The sequence below is a fragment of the Martes martes genome (assembly GCF_963455335.1).
Source record: "Martes martes genome assembly, chromosome: 1".
In the NCBI taxonomy this organism is placed as follows: domain Eukaryota; kingdom Metazoa; phylum Chordata; class Mammalia; order Carnivora; family Mustelidae; genus Martes; species Martes martes.
The window spans coordinates 194,797,043-194,814,809 of record NC_137888.1 but is presented as its reverse complement, the minus strand read 5'-3'; the positions used below and the strand labels follow the sequence as shown (position 1 = coordinate 194,814,809).

At 49.5% G+C, this 17,767-nt stretch overlaps 1 protein-coding gene across 5 annotated transcripts in view; it reads left to right on the top strand.

The window, feature by feature from the left end:
* Nucleotides 1-17,767, top strand: part of CACNA1D (calcium voltage-gated channel subunit alpha1 D) — a gene marked incomplete at its 5' end in the record, with an annotated part of 425,478 nt that overhangs the window by 348,896 nt on the left and 58,815 nt on the right. For all 5 annotated transcript variants that reach the window (XM_080805951.1, XM_080805954.1, XM_080805952.1 and 2 more), the window contains 11 exons: nt 1,366-1,480; nt 1,862-1,931; nt 2,779-2,845; nt 3,594-3,741; nt 6,284-6,413; nt 9,757-9,816; nt 12,508-12,614; nt 14,026-14,113; nt 14,963-15,070; nt 15,158-15,210; nt 16,618-16,764. In XM_080805951.1, the coding sequence (XP_080662077.1) occupies nt 1,366-1,480; nt 1,862-1,931; nt 2,779-2,845; nt 3,594-3,741; nt 6,284-6,413; nt 9,757-9,816; nt 12,508-12,614; nt 14,026-14,113; nt 14,963-15,070; nt 15,158-15,210; nt 16,618-16,764 (1,093 nt within the window). The remainder of the gene's footprint in view (nt 1-1,365; nt 1,481-1,861; nt 1,932-2,778; nt 2,846-3,593; nt 3,742-6,283; nt 6,414-9,756; nt 9,817-12,507; nt 12,615-14,025; nt 14,114-14,962; nt 15,071-15,157; nt 15,211-16,617; nt 16,765-17,767) is intronic.

Sequence of the window (17,767 nt, the reverse complement as noted above, 5' to 3'; positions counted from 1 at the left end):
TGTAAGACTAAGGATATGTGATTCCTTCACTGAGATCATTGGTAGGAATTCTCCATACAGTTAGTCCTGCACTGATCCCTACCTGAGTCACCATTGTCCCGCATGTATCAGAGGGGAGCTTGTGTTACCAAGCCCTCACCCAGCCCAAGACAGACTGCTTCCTTGGGCTCATTACGGCTCTGCTTAACGTATAGTCTAACATATCAAAGGCTTTTTGAAAGTTTTAATACAACTTATTCATGTTTCTATCCTCTTTAAAGACTTGAATAGATTTGTCAAGCATGATATCCCCCAGAAGCTATCTCACGTCAGTCCCTTGTTAGGTCACGCTTGTGTTATCCAGCTGAGATTTCAGATTGCACAGGGCCTGGGGTTTCTGGGCTCCCACAGTCTTGCACGCAGATGACCATGCATCAGCCAGGGAGAAAGCATTGTCCCAGAAGGAGCCATCTTGACTTACGTCCCTCTAATCCCTGTGCTTCTCAAAAATGTACTTAACTGCTAGTGAAGAGGAAACAGGCATCTTCCAGGAGTTTTGGGAAACTTGTTCGGAATTACTTTTTTTTTTTTTTCTATCACAGGAAACCACACATATAGCATTATAGTAAGAGCCAAAAACCTGATAGCTTGTTCAGTCACCTGACTTTTTAGGATCTGAAAAAATAAAATGCAACCACCACCGTCAAAGATATAGCTATCGTGGGGCCATTCAAAAGAACAGGTGGGCACCATCTGACAGTACATCAGCGTCTGTAGGGGGAATGAATGAGTGAGTATCCGCAGACTCTGAAGACCATTTCAGACGAGAAAGACTCGACTGCTTTCTGCAGTCATCATCTTGAATAATGCGTAGCCTTTAAAAGGGTCTATTTGGGAAAGCATGCGCTGGATATATGTTATGGGTACGTGTGTGTTTTAAAAGAAACAAAATGCACAAAGCAAAATGCAAAACGTATAACAACACCATGTTCGTGTAATGGATTGTTTCCTGCAGTGTGTATGATAGCTGGGAATACTTTGGTGTATAAAGACACACGTGTTTGTGTAAGCGCACACACACACACACACACACACACCTATGAAAGGAAATGTTGAAGTTTGTAGGAGTTCGTGGGTTTTAGGTGGATCTTAATTTTGCTTCTTTCCAGACTGTCTTCTACAGGTTTCTACGGTGTTTTGTTTTTGTTGGTTTGGTTCGTTTTTTTAAGCAGGCTCTGGCCTTCTGGTCTTACCAAGTGAATATAGCACTTGGGACGGTCACCTATTACCAGCCTTCCAGAGCACAGAAGGGTGTGACGTTGCCATCGTCGACCACCAGTAGTTGCATTTAGAAATTGTGTTGTTCCCTTAATATGTTCAAACTAGATATCCTACTGAACGTCTTCTTGGCCATTGCTGTAGACAATCTGGCTGATGCTGAAAGTTTGAATACTGCCCAGAAAGAGGAAGCCGAAGAGAAGGAGAGGAAAAAGATTGCCAGGTAATCCTGTTTTCACCCGAGGATGGAATCTCGGGCAGAACCCGGGTCCTCGGCTCTCCTTCCCTCAGAGCTAAGAGTAGGAGTCACATGGTCCCATGCTTAAAGAATCCCTGTGGTTAATTTTGGTGTCATAAAACAAATGATGCATTTGGTGCTGATGAGCTCTCACAGGAGAATTTTAATAAGGTGATCCGTGTAATGAACCCAGTGCACCGAGGGGAATGGGAAGCTCTGAGTCTGGGTTGTGCTATGTTCTCGCTGTTAGAGTTGTTTCCAGTTAAATTCTGTCCTTCATCAGGCCACTGTGGATTCTGAATCTGGATTAGCATTTTTGTGCATAGCAATATGGTTATTCGGTTTTTTGTGTTCTTTTCTCTGTAGAAAAGAGAGCCTGGAGAATAAAAAGAACAACAAACCAGAAGTCAACCAGATAGCCAACAGTGATAATAAGGTATACGTCCCACAACAGTTCTCTGCTTTTTGTTTCAAAATGAATCTGTTGATCTCATCATAAATGTATCATTTATACCATGAGAAGAATCCTGTGTGATGTTTTGGTGGGTGAGCGTGTGGCACACCATTATAGACACTGGCTTCCCAGGGGGATTCTGAGTGAATTTAGGCAGCTCGCTGGTGATTAATCAGTGTTTCACCAGATAACTAGCATGATAAGTATTTGACTGGGGGGACCACTTTTTTTTTTCCTTTATTGGAATTGTGTCATCAGACCTGACCTTCTCAGTATCTTCTCATTGGGGGTTAAAATTGAGGATTGTTAATAGATGTCTGCCTCCAGAAGGAATCTTGGGATTGGGGATCTGGGTGCTCAGGGCTGTAGTGTCAAACTTCATCCCACTCGTGACAGCTCTGGATTTTTCATTCATTCGTTTGTTCCTTAAGTGGTTACTTGTTCTTGAGCGGTTACTGTGTGGCAGATACTGGAGCTCAGCAACGAAGAAGACCAACGAGGTCCCTGCGTGCATGGAGCTCGCATTCTAGCAGGGAAACAGGAATCTGCTGTGCGGTTTCCATGCAGTGTGCGGGACAGTGCTAGGTAGAGGGGGGCCTGCATGGTGCTGCCAGGTACGGCCGGGTTGGGGTTATACTCGTTTTCTCCTCCTCTGCCCTCAGAGCTCTGTCTGAAGCAGAGTCATCTCTGGGGACACCTGTCTGTGTGCACGTTGGAGAGAGCGTCTCTCTCTGTGCTGAACGGCAGGGCTGAGTCTTTACCTGGGTCCTCTGCAGTGCATTGAAGTCAGAGTCTCCCCTCCTCCCAAGACCTCTCTGTCATCCCCTAGGTTACAATTGATGACTATCGAGAAGAGGATGAAGACAAGGACCCCTACCCACCTTGTGATGTGCCAGGTACGGTTGCAGAGGCCAGTGACAGGCTCTCATTCACGGGTGATGTGGCTTTGCTACCATGCCGTGATCAGGGGCTCAGTCTGTGGCTGGCCAGGCCAGCTGGGGTGCTGGTGGGCAGGGAGGCTGCCAAGACCACGGGTCCAGGCCCCTTGCGGAACAGTTAGCCCTGCTTTTTTTTTTTTTCTTGGCCACTCAGGTAGTTTACATAACCCCAGTTCCAGGTGGGGAGAGAAAATGAGAGTACATCTGGGCAAACCCCTCTTCTTCTGGGAAATCTCTCTAGAGGACAACCAGCCATTCCTACCGTTAGCACTGCTCACCTGACTCTTTCACATTGACTGGTGCTCTTATTGGCTGAAGTAGCAGGGACTGCAGGGGACAGGGTGTGGGGGGTGATGGTCCTGTGTGGCTTGAAGTCTCACACACAGTTTTTCAGCCTGAAGTGGAGCCAGGCTACTGGGGAAACAGTGGGGGCTGGTGGGCTGGCAGTGACAATCCCACTGCAGATTACCTTCTGCCTGTGCTCAGACCTGGAACTACTAGGAACCCCCTTCCCAGAACCGCACTCACTCATAGATGGGCACACTTCTCGGCACCCCCAACACATTCAGTCCGTATTCAGAAGGGTTTTGATTCAATGTAAGCTGATAGGTGTGAAGGTTTACTCTCCATGTGAAATGGCAAACAGTCATTCAACCCCAAATGCGATCATTATTTCATGCCTGTATAAAAGGTGTCTCATTTAAAGTAGGGGAAGAGGAAGAGGAGGAGGAGGAGGACGAACCCGAGGTCCCTGCTGGCCCCCGTCCTCGCAGAATCTCAGAGTTGAACATGAAGGAGAAAATCGCCCCCATTCCTGAAGGGAGCGCCTTCTTCATTCTGAGCAAGACCAACCCGTAAATACCGTTTCTAATTTCATTGCTGCTGTGTCTCCCTGTTACCCTGCAGATTGCTTGGGGGTGGGGGTGGGGTTTGCTGGAGATGGGCTGTAAAAGGGCAGTTCCCATCCCCCTTCTGTGCCTATGTGTTGGAGTCCCTGGGTTATCTCTGACCCCTGTCTTCCTCCAGCCTTGCCTTTGTACTTTGTCTCTTCCTGGCTGTCCTGTTCCTGGATGGAGGTGCTTTTAGGAGCATGACCAGCCCCTGGGACGAGCATCCTTCCAGATTCTCCTCCCTGTGCCCCTGTGCTGGCCAGAGCCCACGGCTCAGGTGTCCATGGGTTGCCACCCATGAAGTGTTTTCCAATCCAGAGAACCCTTCCTTCATGAGTGGGTCCTTCTGTTGAGATTCCTTGGGGATGAGAATTTCGTGGCCAAGTTACACGCAGAATCTTCATCCTGCAATCCAGTTCAGTGAATCACTGGTCCCTATTGAGTTCTATGGCAATAAAGGGATATTGCTCAATGATATTTTACATTTATAGGTGGTAGCTATTCAACTCAGCTCGATGATATCCTGCTTAAAATAGCATTTCTCATGTTAAAATGGCAAGGTGCTCACCAGGAGCGCGGTCCTTACAAGTACCGCAAGAGGATGACATTTATTTACTAGCTGGTTTCTAGGTTTTAAATCATCTGAGACAGATGGCATACCAGGGGGAATGAATGGCTCCTGGAAAAGTTTCTAGAATCATAGAACCAGTTCTTGGCTGTCAGAGAAGAACTCTGTGGAATTCACAGTCCCCAAGGAGACACAGGTGGGAAGCGAGGCTGCCGTCCTTAGTAACTGGAGGATTTGATGGTAGTTTTTATAATTCATCACTGTTGAGAGTTTGGGTGTCTCTTTATTTTTTTAAAAAAGATTTTGTTTACTTAGAGAGAGCATGAGCAGGAGGGAGAGGCAAAGGGAGAAGTAGACTCTGAGCTGAGCTGGGAGCCTGACATGGGGCTCGATTCCAGGATCCCGGGATTGTAACCTGAGCCAAAGACAGATGCTTAACCGACTGAGCCACCCAGGCGCCCCTGGATGTCTCTTAAAAAAAAAAAAAGATATTCGATTGATATTACTGAAACCCACAGCTCACTGGATCTACATATATTGAAGGAATGGATTGATTCCCATCCTCCAACCCCCAGAGCCGTGAACACTCCTGCACTCACTGTCTTGGGACCTGTTCCGCAGACTCATCTGCTAACAGTTTGCAAGCTCCCCCACCCGCCCCCGCCGCAGGGCATATCCCTGCATGAAGCGGCTCCCAAAGGGAGGTTTCTCATAAAGTTGAGTCCAGTTTTGAAGGTGAAAAAGGAAAATATTTTCAAGGGAAAACATACATGTATTCTACAGGCTAAAAATAACATCTTTAAATTCTAAAGTGAAAGGTTGAGGTCAAGGGTAGTCTGGCACTAACTAGCCCATGGGATGTCAGGGACGGCAGGACCCTGAAGACGCCGTCACGTGGCGCGTTAAGATCCCTGTACGATTCCTGCATGATGCGACTTGCACTCCACGTTCTCAGGTGTGCTTGGGTGTGTCAGCTCCAAAGTTTAAAAACAAAAACAAAAGAGGCGCCTGGGTGGCTCAGTCAGTTAAGCATCTGCCTTCGGCTCAGGTCATGATCCCAGGGTCCTGGGATTGAGTCCCGCATCAGGCTCTCTGCTCAGTGGGGAGCCTTCTTCTCCCTCTGCCTCTGCCTGCTGCTCCCCTTGCTTGTGTTCTCTCTCTCTCTCTCTCTGACAAATAAATAAATGAAATCTTAAAAAACAAAAAAGCACTTAGAACCTCCACAAAACAGGAGATTTTACCAAGCCCATCTACTAGTCCTTTTCATACAGCCAGGCTGCAGTGTAAGATTTTCATTTTTATTTTTAATCGAAGTATAGTTGACATATAGTATCGTGCTGGTTTCAGGCACACAACGTAGTGATTTGACAAGTCTATCTGTTACGCAGTGCTCACTGCAATGACGTCATTACTGTGTTATTGATGAGAGTCCCCGTGCCGTACTGTTCATGCCCATGACTTGTTTATTTTCTGGCTGGAAGTTTCAGCCATTGCTCTCCTTGTGAGCTGCTGCAATGAGCTCTGTGCTCAGGTTCCTTTCTAAGGAGGGGAAGCCATGGGTAGGGGGAACTGTCACTGTCCAGCTGGATTGGAAATTTCCTTCAGTCCCTATTGGCTGCATCACCTTAAGAAATTTCAAAAGCGTAAGCCTCGAGTTTCTCCACTTGCAGCCTGACAATAATCCCCACCTTTAAGGACTTGATGACTGATGTTTCCAGGAAGCCCACACACAGAGCCGTAGCACTGTGGGCCCTTGGGGTCTGCCCTCTGGGACTTTCCAGGGGCTCACAGTCCGGTGACTGGGGTTGGCCAGGTGGGGACACAGGCAGCACAGCAGACTGCTGTTCTTTGCCTGACCTGTCACCACCAAGTAGTCCCAGCACACAGAAGGCACCGGCCCCACCTAGGGCTGTGTCCATGTAGTGGCTTTCCCTACAGGATCCGCGTGGGCTGCCACAAACTCATCAACCACCACATCTTCACCAACCTCATCCTCGTCTTCATCATGCTCAGCAGCGCCGCCCTTGCCGCCGAGGACCCCATCCGCAGCCACTCCTTCAGGAACACTGTAAGCCATGCGCCAGGGCGGGCGGGTGGGTCATCGGCTGGGTCGAGCCCTGGTCTCTCTGGCAGGGGCCGTCACTCAGGCAGGGCTGAAGGCTAGAGGCGGCCTCTCGTTCACCCGGAGGCAGCTGGTATTAAGGGCCGTGCATGCCAGGGGGGTTGTGTCTTAGCAGGACAAGCCTGGTTTGAATGCTGTCCCCTACCTTTCCTCTTAAATACTCTGCAGTAACTCACAGTGCATTCAGGAGCCCCGCTTCTCCTTCTCTTGGTCCCTTGCTGCCAACATTTTGGTCCCTCTTTCCCCCTTCCATCTACACTATTCCCATCTACACCTATCTTAAGATTTCTGCCCTGTTGGAAACATCCAACAGGAGAGAAAGGAGAAATGGAACCAGGTATGTTGTGTTCCCAGAAGCTCGTATTTAAGGTTGGTGGGAAGACATCTAGCCCACATGGGACTACTTGATCTCATCACTGGGGGAAACATAAGTTAGGGGGCCGATGGCGTGTGGAACCCCGTGGTGCAGTAGGGAGGAAGAACCGTGTTCTGGTGGGGCTAGGAGGCGGTTTTACAAAGAAAACAAGTCAGCAGTTAAGTTTTCTGTTTTGGGCTGCTCGGAAACTATCTAAAATAGTTCTTGCCTAAGCTGTCCCATCTTAACAGTTCGGCTCATTCAGCACTGAGAACAGTCCAAAGACTGAGAATGCTCCAAAGCTTCGGAAGACCTGTAGTCTGTTGCCTGCTCTGGTTTGGATACTGTAGTGCAGTTTCAGGCGATTATCAGGAAACCCAGGAGAGGGAGGCCCACAGGCATGCGAGGCCGTGGGCACTGTTGCCTTGCCTGGTTAGTATCTCTCTGTGGTCATCAGATTATTAGAGATTTGAGAATTAAGACGAATCCCCAGATCGGCCTCCCAGGATTTTGGTTGTGACCATCAAGCCTTGTGTTACATCTTTTCATTTCCAGGGCTGTTGGTTTGCAGCCTAGCAACCTGAATATACCAGACTGGTAACAGGTGGGCACTCTGATATGCAGATTTTAGAAGAACTCCCCTTCTAGGGCACATGTTGGTGTTGATGCAAAGAGGAAGACCCTGCACTCATCCCAGATCTGCACTCACAGGTCAGGGCTTGTGTTAGAGACACTGAGGCTGTCTCTAGCTCAGTGTTCAAATGGAACGAAGACCTCGGTGTCCTTGAGGTCCATCATGGAAATGAAGCACAGGGGGAAGAAGCTGTTTGGAAAAAAAATACCATTATTGACAGAGTGTAGGTCAGGAGCTAGTCTAGAACATAGACTGACAAGGAGTTCATTTACATGGGACCTCATGTTCTCATTTTTTATTGTAATTACTTCCCCATGAGTTTATTTCCCTGCCCTTTTCCCAAGAATGTTATTCTTTTTAAACAAATGTACATATGTGTACATGTAGTGCTTGCAAACTACTACAGTGTTTACTGTGGTAAGAATGCTTAACATGAGATCTACCCCCTTGATAAATTAAGTGTATGAGCCAGCATTCTTAACGGTAGGGAGTAGTTGTAGAGCAGGTCTCCAGAACTTACTCATCTGGCGTGACTGAAATTTGACACCCATTGAACGTCTCCCCATTTCTCCTTCCCCCAGCCCCCAACAACCTCCCTTCTTCTTTCCACCCAAGGGTTTGGCTACATTAGATGCCCCCCCGTGTAAGTGGACTCATGCAGTGCCTTTGTTGTTGTTGTTTTAACCTTTGCTGAGTTATTAGTGGAAGTGGGATGAATGAGGAAAGAACAGCTTGAATCCAGGAGCTCTGGCCTCTGGCACCAAGCTGGATTGCTGGTGTGTGGGCCACGGTGTCTGCTTTGGCTATGCAGGTAGTTCTAACATGAACAGTCCTGCTGTGACCTAGGATGGAGGAAGGGCCAAGGGCTTGCAGTGTGCTGGAAACACCTTCATCACCTGGCTAGAAACACAAATATACAAAAGGTGTCCGGCAAAATGTAGAAATCTCAAAACAGAAACAGTTGGGGCAATGACTGCCCTGTGGAGAACTTAAGCTGAGACAGTTGGCCTTTGCAGTGGGGGCCCTGCCTTTACCGTGGTGGAGCTATCAAGGACTCCCCTGGGTTGGAGCCCAGACTTGCATCACAGGCCCCGGGGCTCTTGGCTAGCACTCCACAGATCCCACTCCTTGAGGATGGAGGTTCCTGGCTGCTCGGCTTGAGCAGCTGCTGCCTGACCCTTCCCCGGCATCCTCCTCTGTTACCTGAAGGAAGTTGGTCTGGGCAGGGTGTTGGGGGGGGGGGTCTCTCCACGGTCCCTCTGGCACTGATCGCTTCAGTGTTCTTGAAGCCGGAGGGCACGGCTGTGAAGAAGAGTGACAGGCAAGATGGCAGCCAAGATGGCCTCTACAAGTGGCAGCATCTTGGCTGCCATCTTTGCGGCAAAAGGCTCCCTGTGAGTAGCCTCGGTCGAGCAGTCAGACTCTAGCCACTGGCCCCCTCATCCTCTCTCACCTGCCCTCCCCCGTGGCTCTGAGAAGAACCAGGGACCCCAGAAGGGTTCCCTGAGCAGGACTCAGTTGGAGAGTAGATGATATTTTCAGGAAATCTGATGTGACTTGTAAGCTGGACTGATAATTCAAAGTCCAGGTCAGTCTGTTCTTTGCTTGGGCCCAGCTGGGTAAAAACCAAGCAAAAACCCATTGCCAGGAGAGGGCGGTGTTAGCTACGGAACAGAGGCCAAGAGTTGTACTTTCCAAGTTACTCGTGACGTAAAAGCACAAGTTTACTTGTAAAGTCAAACTCTTCACTGAGGACTTTCCCAGCCCTGCACCCCAGTGAAGGAAGGGCGTTGACTCCCTGATGACATGGGCTGGAATCAGAAGGGGCATGGGGAAGCTTCTGGCCCCACTGGATGCCACTTGCACCTTCGTTTACATTTCCCCACCAACCCGAAGCTCAGCTAGATGACAACCTGTTCCATTCGGCCAAAAAGGCAGTGAAAAATCCAACATCGCATATAACACTCGAGTTTACCTGGTGTCGCCAGTCAGCCAGGGCCATGCCCCCGATGAACAAAGGTTGTGTTAATAAAGCACTTGTAGAAATGGGCCTCTGTCCGTCCATGACCCAAGACAGGGAAGCGAGTCTACATGCGTGGTTAGAGGAGGTGAGTGTCCCCACAGATCTGAGCCGTAACCGGCCAGGAGGGGGTGACCCTGACCTCCCCCACCACCCCAGCAGCGGACCTGTCTCAGGGGACGGGGGTCTGCCTGCATGTGGGGGTTCTGCCCAGGGGTGCGCGGCTGTCCCCGCTTGTCCGGATGCCTGTGTCTCACGCCCGCCATGTTGTACCTTGCAGATACTGGGTTACTTTGACTATGCGTTTACAGCCATCTTTACCGTTGAAATCCTGTTAAAGGTAATGGCTCTTTCCTTGATCCTCACCTACCCCAAAGCAGCCATAGCAATAATAGTTGCAACTCTTTGTTTACCTTCCAGATGCTAGGTTACGCAGATTATGTCTTCACTGGCACTTTTGCCTTTGAGATCGTTCTGAAGGTAACAGGTTCCACAGCCGCGTGTCTCAGGGGCCCGCTCCTGTGGGACACGCGGCAGAGAAGCGTGAAGTGCTTTTGACTATTTTTATTTTTTGCCTTCTGTGATCAAGCTACACTTTTTTTTTTTTTAAACTAAAGAATTTTACCCCCTCCGTAACCATTCAACTTGTTTTTGCTGTTTCTTTTTAACCTTTCAATGCATGTAGGACCTATTTTGGCTTCATCATAGTGACTGGAAAATTATTTTGCTGCTTTTTAAATATATCCTCTGAAACTTGTCATCTGATGACAGATACATCAGCCTGTGTGAACCTTCTTCCACCTTTCCTGACCTCAGAGTCAGAGGAGAAGCATTTATCCTACGAAGGGAATGTATCTCTCTTCGTTTCTTGGACTGAATTGTTTTCAGTGGCCTGAAATAGTAACACACTATTTTCTTGCAATGGTATTTGCAAGATAACCCGGGTCTTTTTGTGTTAAGATATTTTTTATCTGTTTTAATGGATGGGCTTACATTTATGCAAAGAAAAGGAGCGCCCTTTGGACGGGGTACCCTAAATGTATTGCCCATGCATGAGCTCAGAGTTGCCATTGCCGCATGTGGTTTGTGGACTGAGTGTGAAGGCCCCCGAAGTCTGGAGACCCGCAACAGACAGCCGAGAGCCCCCTCGACTTGCTAAGCGGTGTGGGTCATTGCCGTACCAGGACAGCGTGACCCGTGACAACTGTCAGAGCAATCGTCTCGGAGTGGGGAGACAAGCGGGGAGATTTTCACCACAATTGTCTTTAAACCATTTTGAGTTTTTATGTGTGCTTCGTGGGGGAAAAAAATGTATTTTGTGTTAGACTCCTGTGGAACTTGGGCTCTTTACAAAACCATTTATAAAATGAAACCTCGCTGAACTTTGCCAGGGAATGGGGTACTTAGAGTTCCTTTATTTTGGTGGTGGTGTTTAATGAAAACAACAGCACAAAACCGACCAATCTCTGTTTGAACCTTTGTTAAAAAAATCTAAAAATTCACATTCACTTTTCTGCCTTTAAACCAGGGACTGTGGTTGACAGTTCTCTCCTCAGTGAGAACCTGGCCAGTTTAGTAACTCTAATGGCATCGCCACAGTGAGGAGCACGGACACATGCATGCACAGGGCTCGTAGGTCAAGGACACTCACCCTGCCTCTACTTGATCCCGAGCTGCCCTTTTTTTTCTTTTCTTTCTTTCTTTCTTTCTTTTTTTTTTTTTTTTTTTGTAATTTGCCTTCTCGTCAAACTGAATGGGGGACATGTTCCCCTTAGTCTGTTAGCAGGGTTCTTTGAGGTTTTATTTTACTTCCCACATTTTTTTAGTGATTAGATGGATATAGTTATTCTTGGGCTTGGGGGCAAATGAGATACAGAATTATTTAAAAGAAATTTAAAACAACAACTGCTTTTAAATCTCTGGATATTTGCCTCCATGACTTCAGTCTTCCAAGTTAGTCTTCATTTTAAGGACATGTTAGAGGGTGGAAAACAAGCTTCGACCCAGAAGGATTCAGAGAATGCAGACTCGCTGAGAAGCATCTCGTGTCGGAAGCGGCAGTTCCTGCCGGCCATGGGAAGGCTGGGGAGGCTCTGTGACGATTCTATTGAATCGTATGAAATTGCCATTTTTGTCTGTCAAGAACAGCGGCATGCTGGCAATTTCATATGGTTCAGTGTAATATTTTTCCCGACTCCGGCCCTCTATCCTGGACCCACCTGAGCCTTCTCCACCATTTTTTCTTTCTTTCTTTCTTTTTTTAATTTGCAGTGAACTTGGTGTACTTTTGCTCTTTTTACTCTGGGAATTTCCTCACTAAAGTCCTTTTGCATTGTGGGTAGGCCCCTGTCTGGAGCCCCCGTGGTGCGGGCTCTAGGTGCATGTGGCATGGGACTCCAGGGCAGGGCGACTGCCCAGGGAAGAGGCCTGTGCCAGCTTCCGGGCCACCCCTTGCATGTGCTGGAGTCACTGGACCTGGCGGTGCCATCTAAACTGGGTGTCTCACTGAGGACCACCCGCTGGCAGCAGGCAGGGGCCTCCCGGTAAAACGGTGCAAGTCTCTGAACAGAGAGTCTGGGGGCCCCGGGCTCCTGCGCTTCCGCTAGCCCCACTGGGAAGGCATGCTGGGGTGGCAGAGGCTGTCCTGGGGTCTCAGGGGCCAGTGCCAGCATGTTGTGGGGCAGCTGAGTTATCTGGGCAGCGATGATGTCCTAATGAGCGGGGCCATGCGCACCCTTCTGGGAGGCTCTTTGGACCTGCCCATACTGGATTCCTACACGCAGCTTGTCATCGCTGCCACGGAGTCAGACTGGTCTCTTCTTTTGAAACCCATCTGAAATCGGCTGCCCCTTTTCCATTTTTGAACAAATACTCTGTTGCTCAGCCCTGTTGGTTGACATTTCTGGCTTCCTAGTGCATGCTTGTTACTAAAGTCCTACTTTCCTCAAGGTTTTGTAAAGAGCCCAGGTTTCTCTTCTTCTGAGAGAAAAAAAAATATATATCTGTAAATCACTCATGGTTCTGTTTATAGATGGCGACTTTTGGAGCTTTCCTCCACAAAGGGGCTTTCTGCAGGAACTACTTCAATCTGCTGGATATGCTGGTTGTCGGGGTGTCCCTGGTATCATTCGGGATCCAGTAAGTACTCTGGGGTGGGTGCAGGAGTGGGGGCACAAGACTCTGGGGCAGGATGGTTAATGTGAGGAATTTTAACATGATCCATAAAGGCTAGGCATCACTTTAACAATTACCTTCAGTTACCCGGAAAACTGTGATTTATGTGCATACTGGAAAGCGTTGGGACAGTTCATCCTTTCTCCTCTTTCTCCTCTCCATGCCCCCTGCCAGGTGGGGCTTATTACTCTCTGTGATCCTGGCTTTCAACAGTGAAGTCTCGACTGGGAGAGAAGGAAGCCAGGTTCTAGCTCGGGTTCGTCTAGGACCTCAGTTCTCAGGTCCTAGATTCTCGGGGGGGGGGTGTCTCTGGGGATCCTTTTAGCTTGGCTCCTGAAGGTTTCCCTCAATCTCCAAGACCCCTTCCTCTTGGCTTCTAAAATTTTCAGCTAGGAGGGGACAGAGGCTATAAGTTAGGGCCCTAGGGATGCCACAGTGGCAGGCTGCCTGCTTGCTCTACCCGGGGCGGTCCCGGGCAGAGGCTCCAGGGGGTAGCCAGGGGCTGGCCTCAGTACCCCATCTGAGAACATGTGTTCACCTACGACCTCTGAGCTCAAGTTCCATGGGGAGGCTGCATCCCCCTCAGAAGTGTTAGTCCTCACCTCCCACCACTGCCCAGAGGGAAAGAGCCAGGAGTTGCAGGTGGAGGGGACAGTCTCACAGCATCTTTGCAGCCCCCTAAATTCCCAGGTGTGCCTGCCCTCTCCCCCTGCAGCTCTTGCTGCTGCCTCCTGAACACATGTTCTGGCCACCTACGGGGCCCGGTCATCTGCATTTTCAGGCCTGGGGCTTCCTAGCTCTGCTCCCTCTGCCTGGAGCCCCTTCCCCCTTAGTCTAGCTAACCTTCCCCTCCCCCCAGGGTGCCACCTCCCAGGCTCCCCCAGGATGTGCCCTCCTAGCAGCACATCCCACATCCCCTCCATTGTCCGTTCCCCGAAGCAGGTGATGACTGCATCTCTCCCACCCGATAGTGAACTCCTCAAAAACTGGAGAAGCCCCACACGGAGCAGGTCTCCCAACTTAGAAAGCAAACCCCACCAACCAAAATCGCAGCCTAAAAGCCAAGTACTACCTAGTGTTTACATGGAGTGAAAAGAACAAAGCGATTTCCTAACTCGTGCCTCTGCTACATTAGCTGGGTCCCCGAGTCAGGGCCTCTGGGAGCGCCCCTGGGCGTGGCTCAGGAAGTGCTTTGGAGTGTGGACAGGATAGAGAAAGACCCATGTGCATGCATGCACGTGTGTGTGTATGTCACGGCGAGAGGTGAGCTCAGCTCCACACCGGCAGTGGTCCTGCAGTGAAAACCACCTGAAATAACTTCAGAGCATCTCATCTGACTGTAAAACACGGCCTTTGTTCTGTGCTCTTTCCTCAGATCCAGCGCCATCTCTGTCGTGAAGATTCTGAGGGTTTTAAGGGTCCTGCGGCCGCTCAGGGCGATCAACAGAGCAAAAGGACTAAAGGTCTGGGTTTCTGCCCTCTGGGCTGGGCTACTTTGGTTGGGGCCAGAGCTGGACTGAGGCTTGATGGGTTTTTACCTGGTTGTACATCTAGAAAGGATATCTCTGACCAGCGACACTGCCTCTGGCAAGCGCTGAAAGTATTTTACAAATGACTTTCTTTATCTTTGTATATTTATTTTTCTTAATATGATTGCTGTTTATAACTTTTAAAAATTGTTAGTAATGTTTTCTTGGGTTTATTTTGGTCTTTGAATCTATTCTCATGCAGGTCGTATAAAAGGTCTGAGGTTTTGCATTTTCTTGAGTCTGTTTAGGGGGGGCTCAGGTCCTTGTGGACCTGTGTGCCAGTAGTGCTACACCCCATAGCGTTTCTTCAGACTGAACCCCTTTGTTTATTTTTTTTTTTTTTTAAGATTTTACTTACTTGGTAGAGAGAGACACAGTGAGAGAGGGAACACAAGCAAGGGGAGTGGGAGAGAGAGAAGCAGGCTTCTCGCTGAGCAGGGAGCCCGATGTGGAGCTCAATCCCAGGACCCTGGGATCATGACCTGAGCCGAAGGCAGACACTTAACGACGGAGCCACCCAGGCATCCCCAGACTGAACCCCTTTGTTGAAGACCAGGGAGGGGGCTGGTCTCAGGGGTGCTTCTCCTGGGTGGCCACGATGCCTCAGGGGTAACCCCTCACAGATACTGACCTGAAAAACGAGTGCAAGAGAACCCAAGGTTGGAAAATCATATAAAAATGCACATGAACCTGGAAAATCTTGGCCAGTGTGAGATTAGCCCAAGGCTGAAGGCACAGAGCAGGTAACCCTCCTCCACCTTCCCCCGGCCCCTCTCTCCCCAGCATGTGGTCCAGTGCGTCTTCGTGGCCATCCGGACCATTGGCAACATCATGATCGTCACCACCCTTCTCCAGTTCATGTTCGCCTGCATTGGGGTCCAGTTGTTCAAGGTACGGGGAACGTGCCTTCTGGCAGGAAGCCCGGCTGATTGCTCGGCAGAGAGCCTGCGTCTCACTGCCTGTCTCTTGTATATGCAGGGGAAATTCTATCGCTGTACAGATGAAGCCAAAAGTAACCCTGAAGAGTGCAGGTGAGTGTCCTGAACGCCAGAGTGGGCAATGAGGAAGAACACAAAGTTTCAAGGATCCCTTTGTGCTAACATTTCAGAAATTTTCATCATGGACTGCAAGAGAGGCTTGTACGCTCAGCTCATGACTGGAGAGTTGGGTGTGGCGGGGGGTTATTAAGGTGACATTCGCATATCATAAAAGTCATCATTTTAAACAGTCCAATTCAGTGGCATTTAGCACAATCACACTGTGGTACAAGTGTAACCTCAGTCTAGTTCCAAACCTTCATCACCCCCAAAACGGTGGATAAATGGCTTTTGATGTTTGCCGTGGAGTCTCTAAGGTGGGGGGGTGGGGGGCGGGGGGTGTGCTCACCAAACCTAAAATAACAAGTCAGAAATGCCCCCAGAGAGCCCCTCCCTCCAGTTGTATGGGCCATTCTTCCCCAAACCAGAACTCAAAGGTCAACTCCCTGGCGTTCAGGAGCTGGCTCACCCCTTCTGACAGGTTCTCTCAGCTACCTTTCACCCCTCACTCCCGGCACCCACATTTTGGGCATGTTTTTCTTCACAAGAGTGGACAGAGGAGAGACTGGGTGGGAAACACCTGTGTCTCTTATCCCAGGATGTTCAGATGAACATGAAGACAGGCACGAAACCACTGCTCAGAGCTGTAAGACCGTGGGGTAGTCCGTGTTTCCCCATCCTTTGGGGATGGCACCCCTGAGGTCTGGCTGCTTGCACTTCTCGTGTGTTTGGGGTTTCTCTCCACTAGAAGGTACAGTCAGAGCATGCCAGCTGCATGGGACTGGTTGTGCACCCCAAGGCCACCATCCACACAGGCGGTGGGGACAGGGGACACCTCTTGCCGCTGAGCGGCATGGCAGCAGGCAGAAGATCCCTTCTCTTGTCTCGCTGAGTCTCTGCTTCCCCATCTGTGACATAAAGACATGGGTCTCTTTCCAGAAATGAAACTCAATGACAGATATTGTGTACCAGAAACCACAGAATTATTTTAGAAAGAAAATTGGGACTATTGTTAGTACAAAGTGAAGGAATTTGAGGACAACCAAAATGCAGTTAAGAGGATACCTGGGCTTGTTTCCCAGAGCTTCCAGAATGCTCCATCCTGGAGCTTCTGATCATTCAGTGTACACTCAGAGACCTTGCATATGAGAGGTGTTTATCGTTTGGTAGGTTTCGTGTGTTATCAGGCATATGCTGGCTGGCTGCCTCGTTTTCCTGGGGGTGCTCATTAAACTAGTAGGTACTCAATGATTATTGGAACCTTAGAGTAGAAGAAATGCACATGGCAGGAGGAAGACAAAGTCACATGGTGCTCTGCTATGGGGCCTAGACATGGGCTGGGGGCAGCTGTGACTGATCGTATGTCAAGCCAGGACGACCCACACTTCTTTTCCTCTCTAGGGGGCTTTTCATCCTCTACAAGGATGGGGATGTTGATAACCCTGTGGTCCGTGAGAGGATCTGGCAAAATAGTGATTTCAACTTCGACAACGTCCTTTCTGCTATGATGGCGCTGTTCACGGTCTCCACATTCGAGGGCTGGCCTGCGTGAGTATAGAGAACCTCCTGAGAGGTTCCATCCATCCATCCATCCATCCATTCCATCATTCATTCCGAGTTCTAACGTGTGCCAGCCACGGATAGCTGCCAACGTGCTGTGTTTCTGACCCACTCGCTCGCTCATTCATAAAAGGTGTGTTTGGTACCAGCCCCGTGCCCTGTGCTGTGTCAGGCACCGTGGAAGAAGCAGTTGTCCGGACATGCTCCTCCCTTCAAGGTCCAAACTTAGTCAGAGTCTCAGGCAGTTAGACCAGGCAGGAGGATCTGTTGAATCAGAGATGTGCAGAATAGGGTTCTGAAGAATGGCTAGGATTTTGATGAGTAAAGCTTAAAAAAAAAAAAAAAAAATCCAGCGAGAAGGGAAAAGCTAGAATACGAAAAGAAAGTCTCTTGCGCCTTTGTTACTCTGTGCTCTGATGCCCGTGTCCGCTCCGGCTCCTGCCAGCTGAACATACATATGTACACGGAGTCCGGATGCCAGGTTGCCACACCCAGAGGAATGGTGAAAGGTGGATGCGTGGGAGAGTCGGAGTTACTGACAGGAGAATCCCGTGTAATGCAAGGACAGTTGGGTGGGGTTTGTTTACCAGGGAATTAATGGGTCTGGGAGCAGAGACGCAGGAGTGAGCCCCTTCATGCTGGGGGAGGCACTGGCTGCAGTCGGGTTTTCAGCAGTGTCCCTTAGTTAATCAGGGTGGAAGGCGAGGGGAAACCATGGGCCTGGGCTTTGGTGCTCAGAGCGGCTGGGCTCGTCTCCTGACTCTGCCCCTGAGGTGTGTGACTTTGGTTCCTTAGATCCCTCTCTGAGCTTCCGTATGACAGGGACGACTATAGTATCTGCTTTTCCAGATGGATGGGAAAGTGGCTGGCACAGGGTACTTTGGGGTGCATGGCTTGGCGGTGCTGAGTCTACATCCATGTGGGGGTGAATTTAACTTGGGGTGTTACAGTAACCCCCCCCAACCCCTTGAGAGCTCTGCTTGGTGTATAT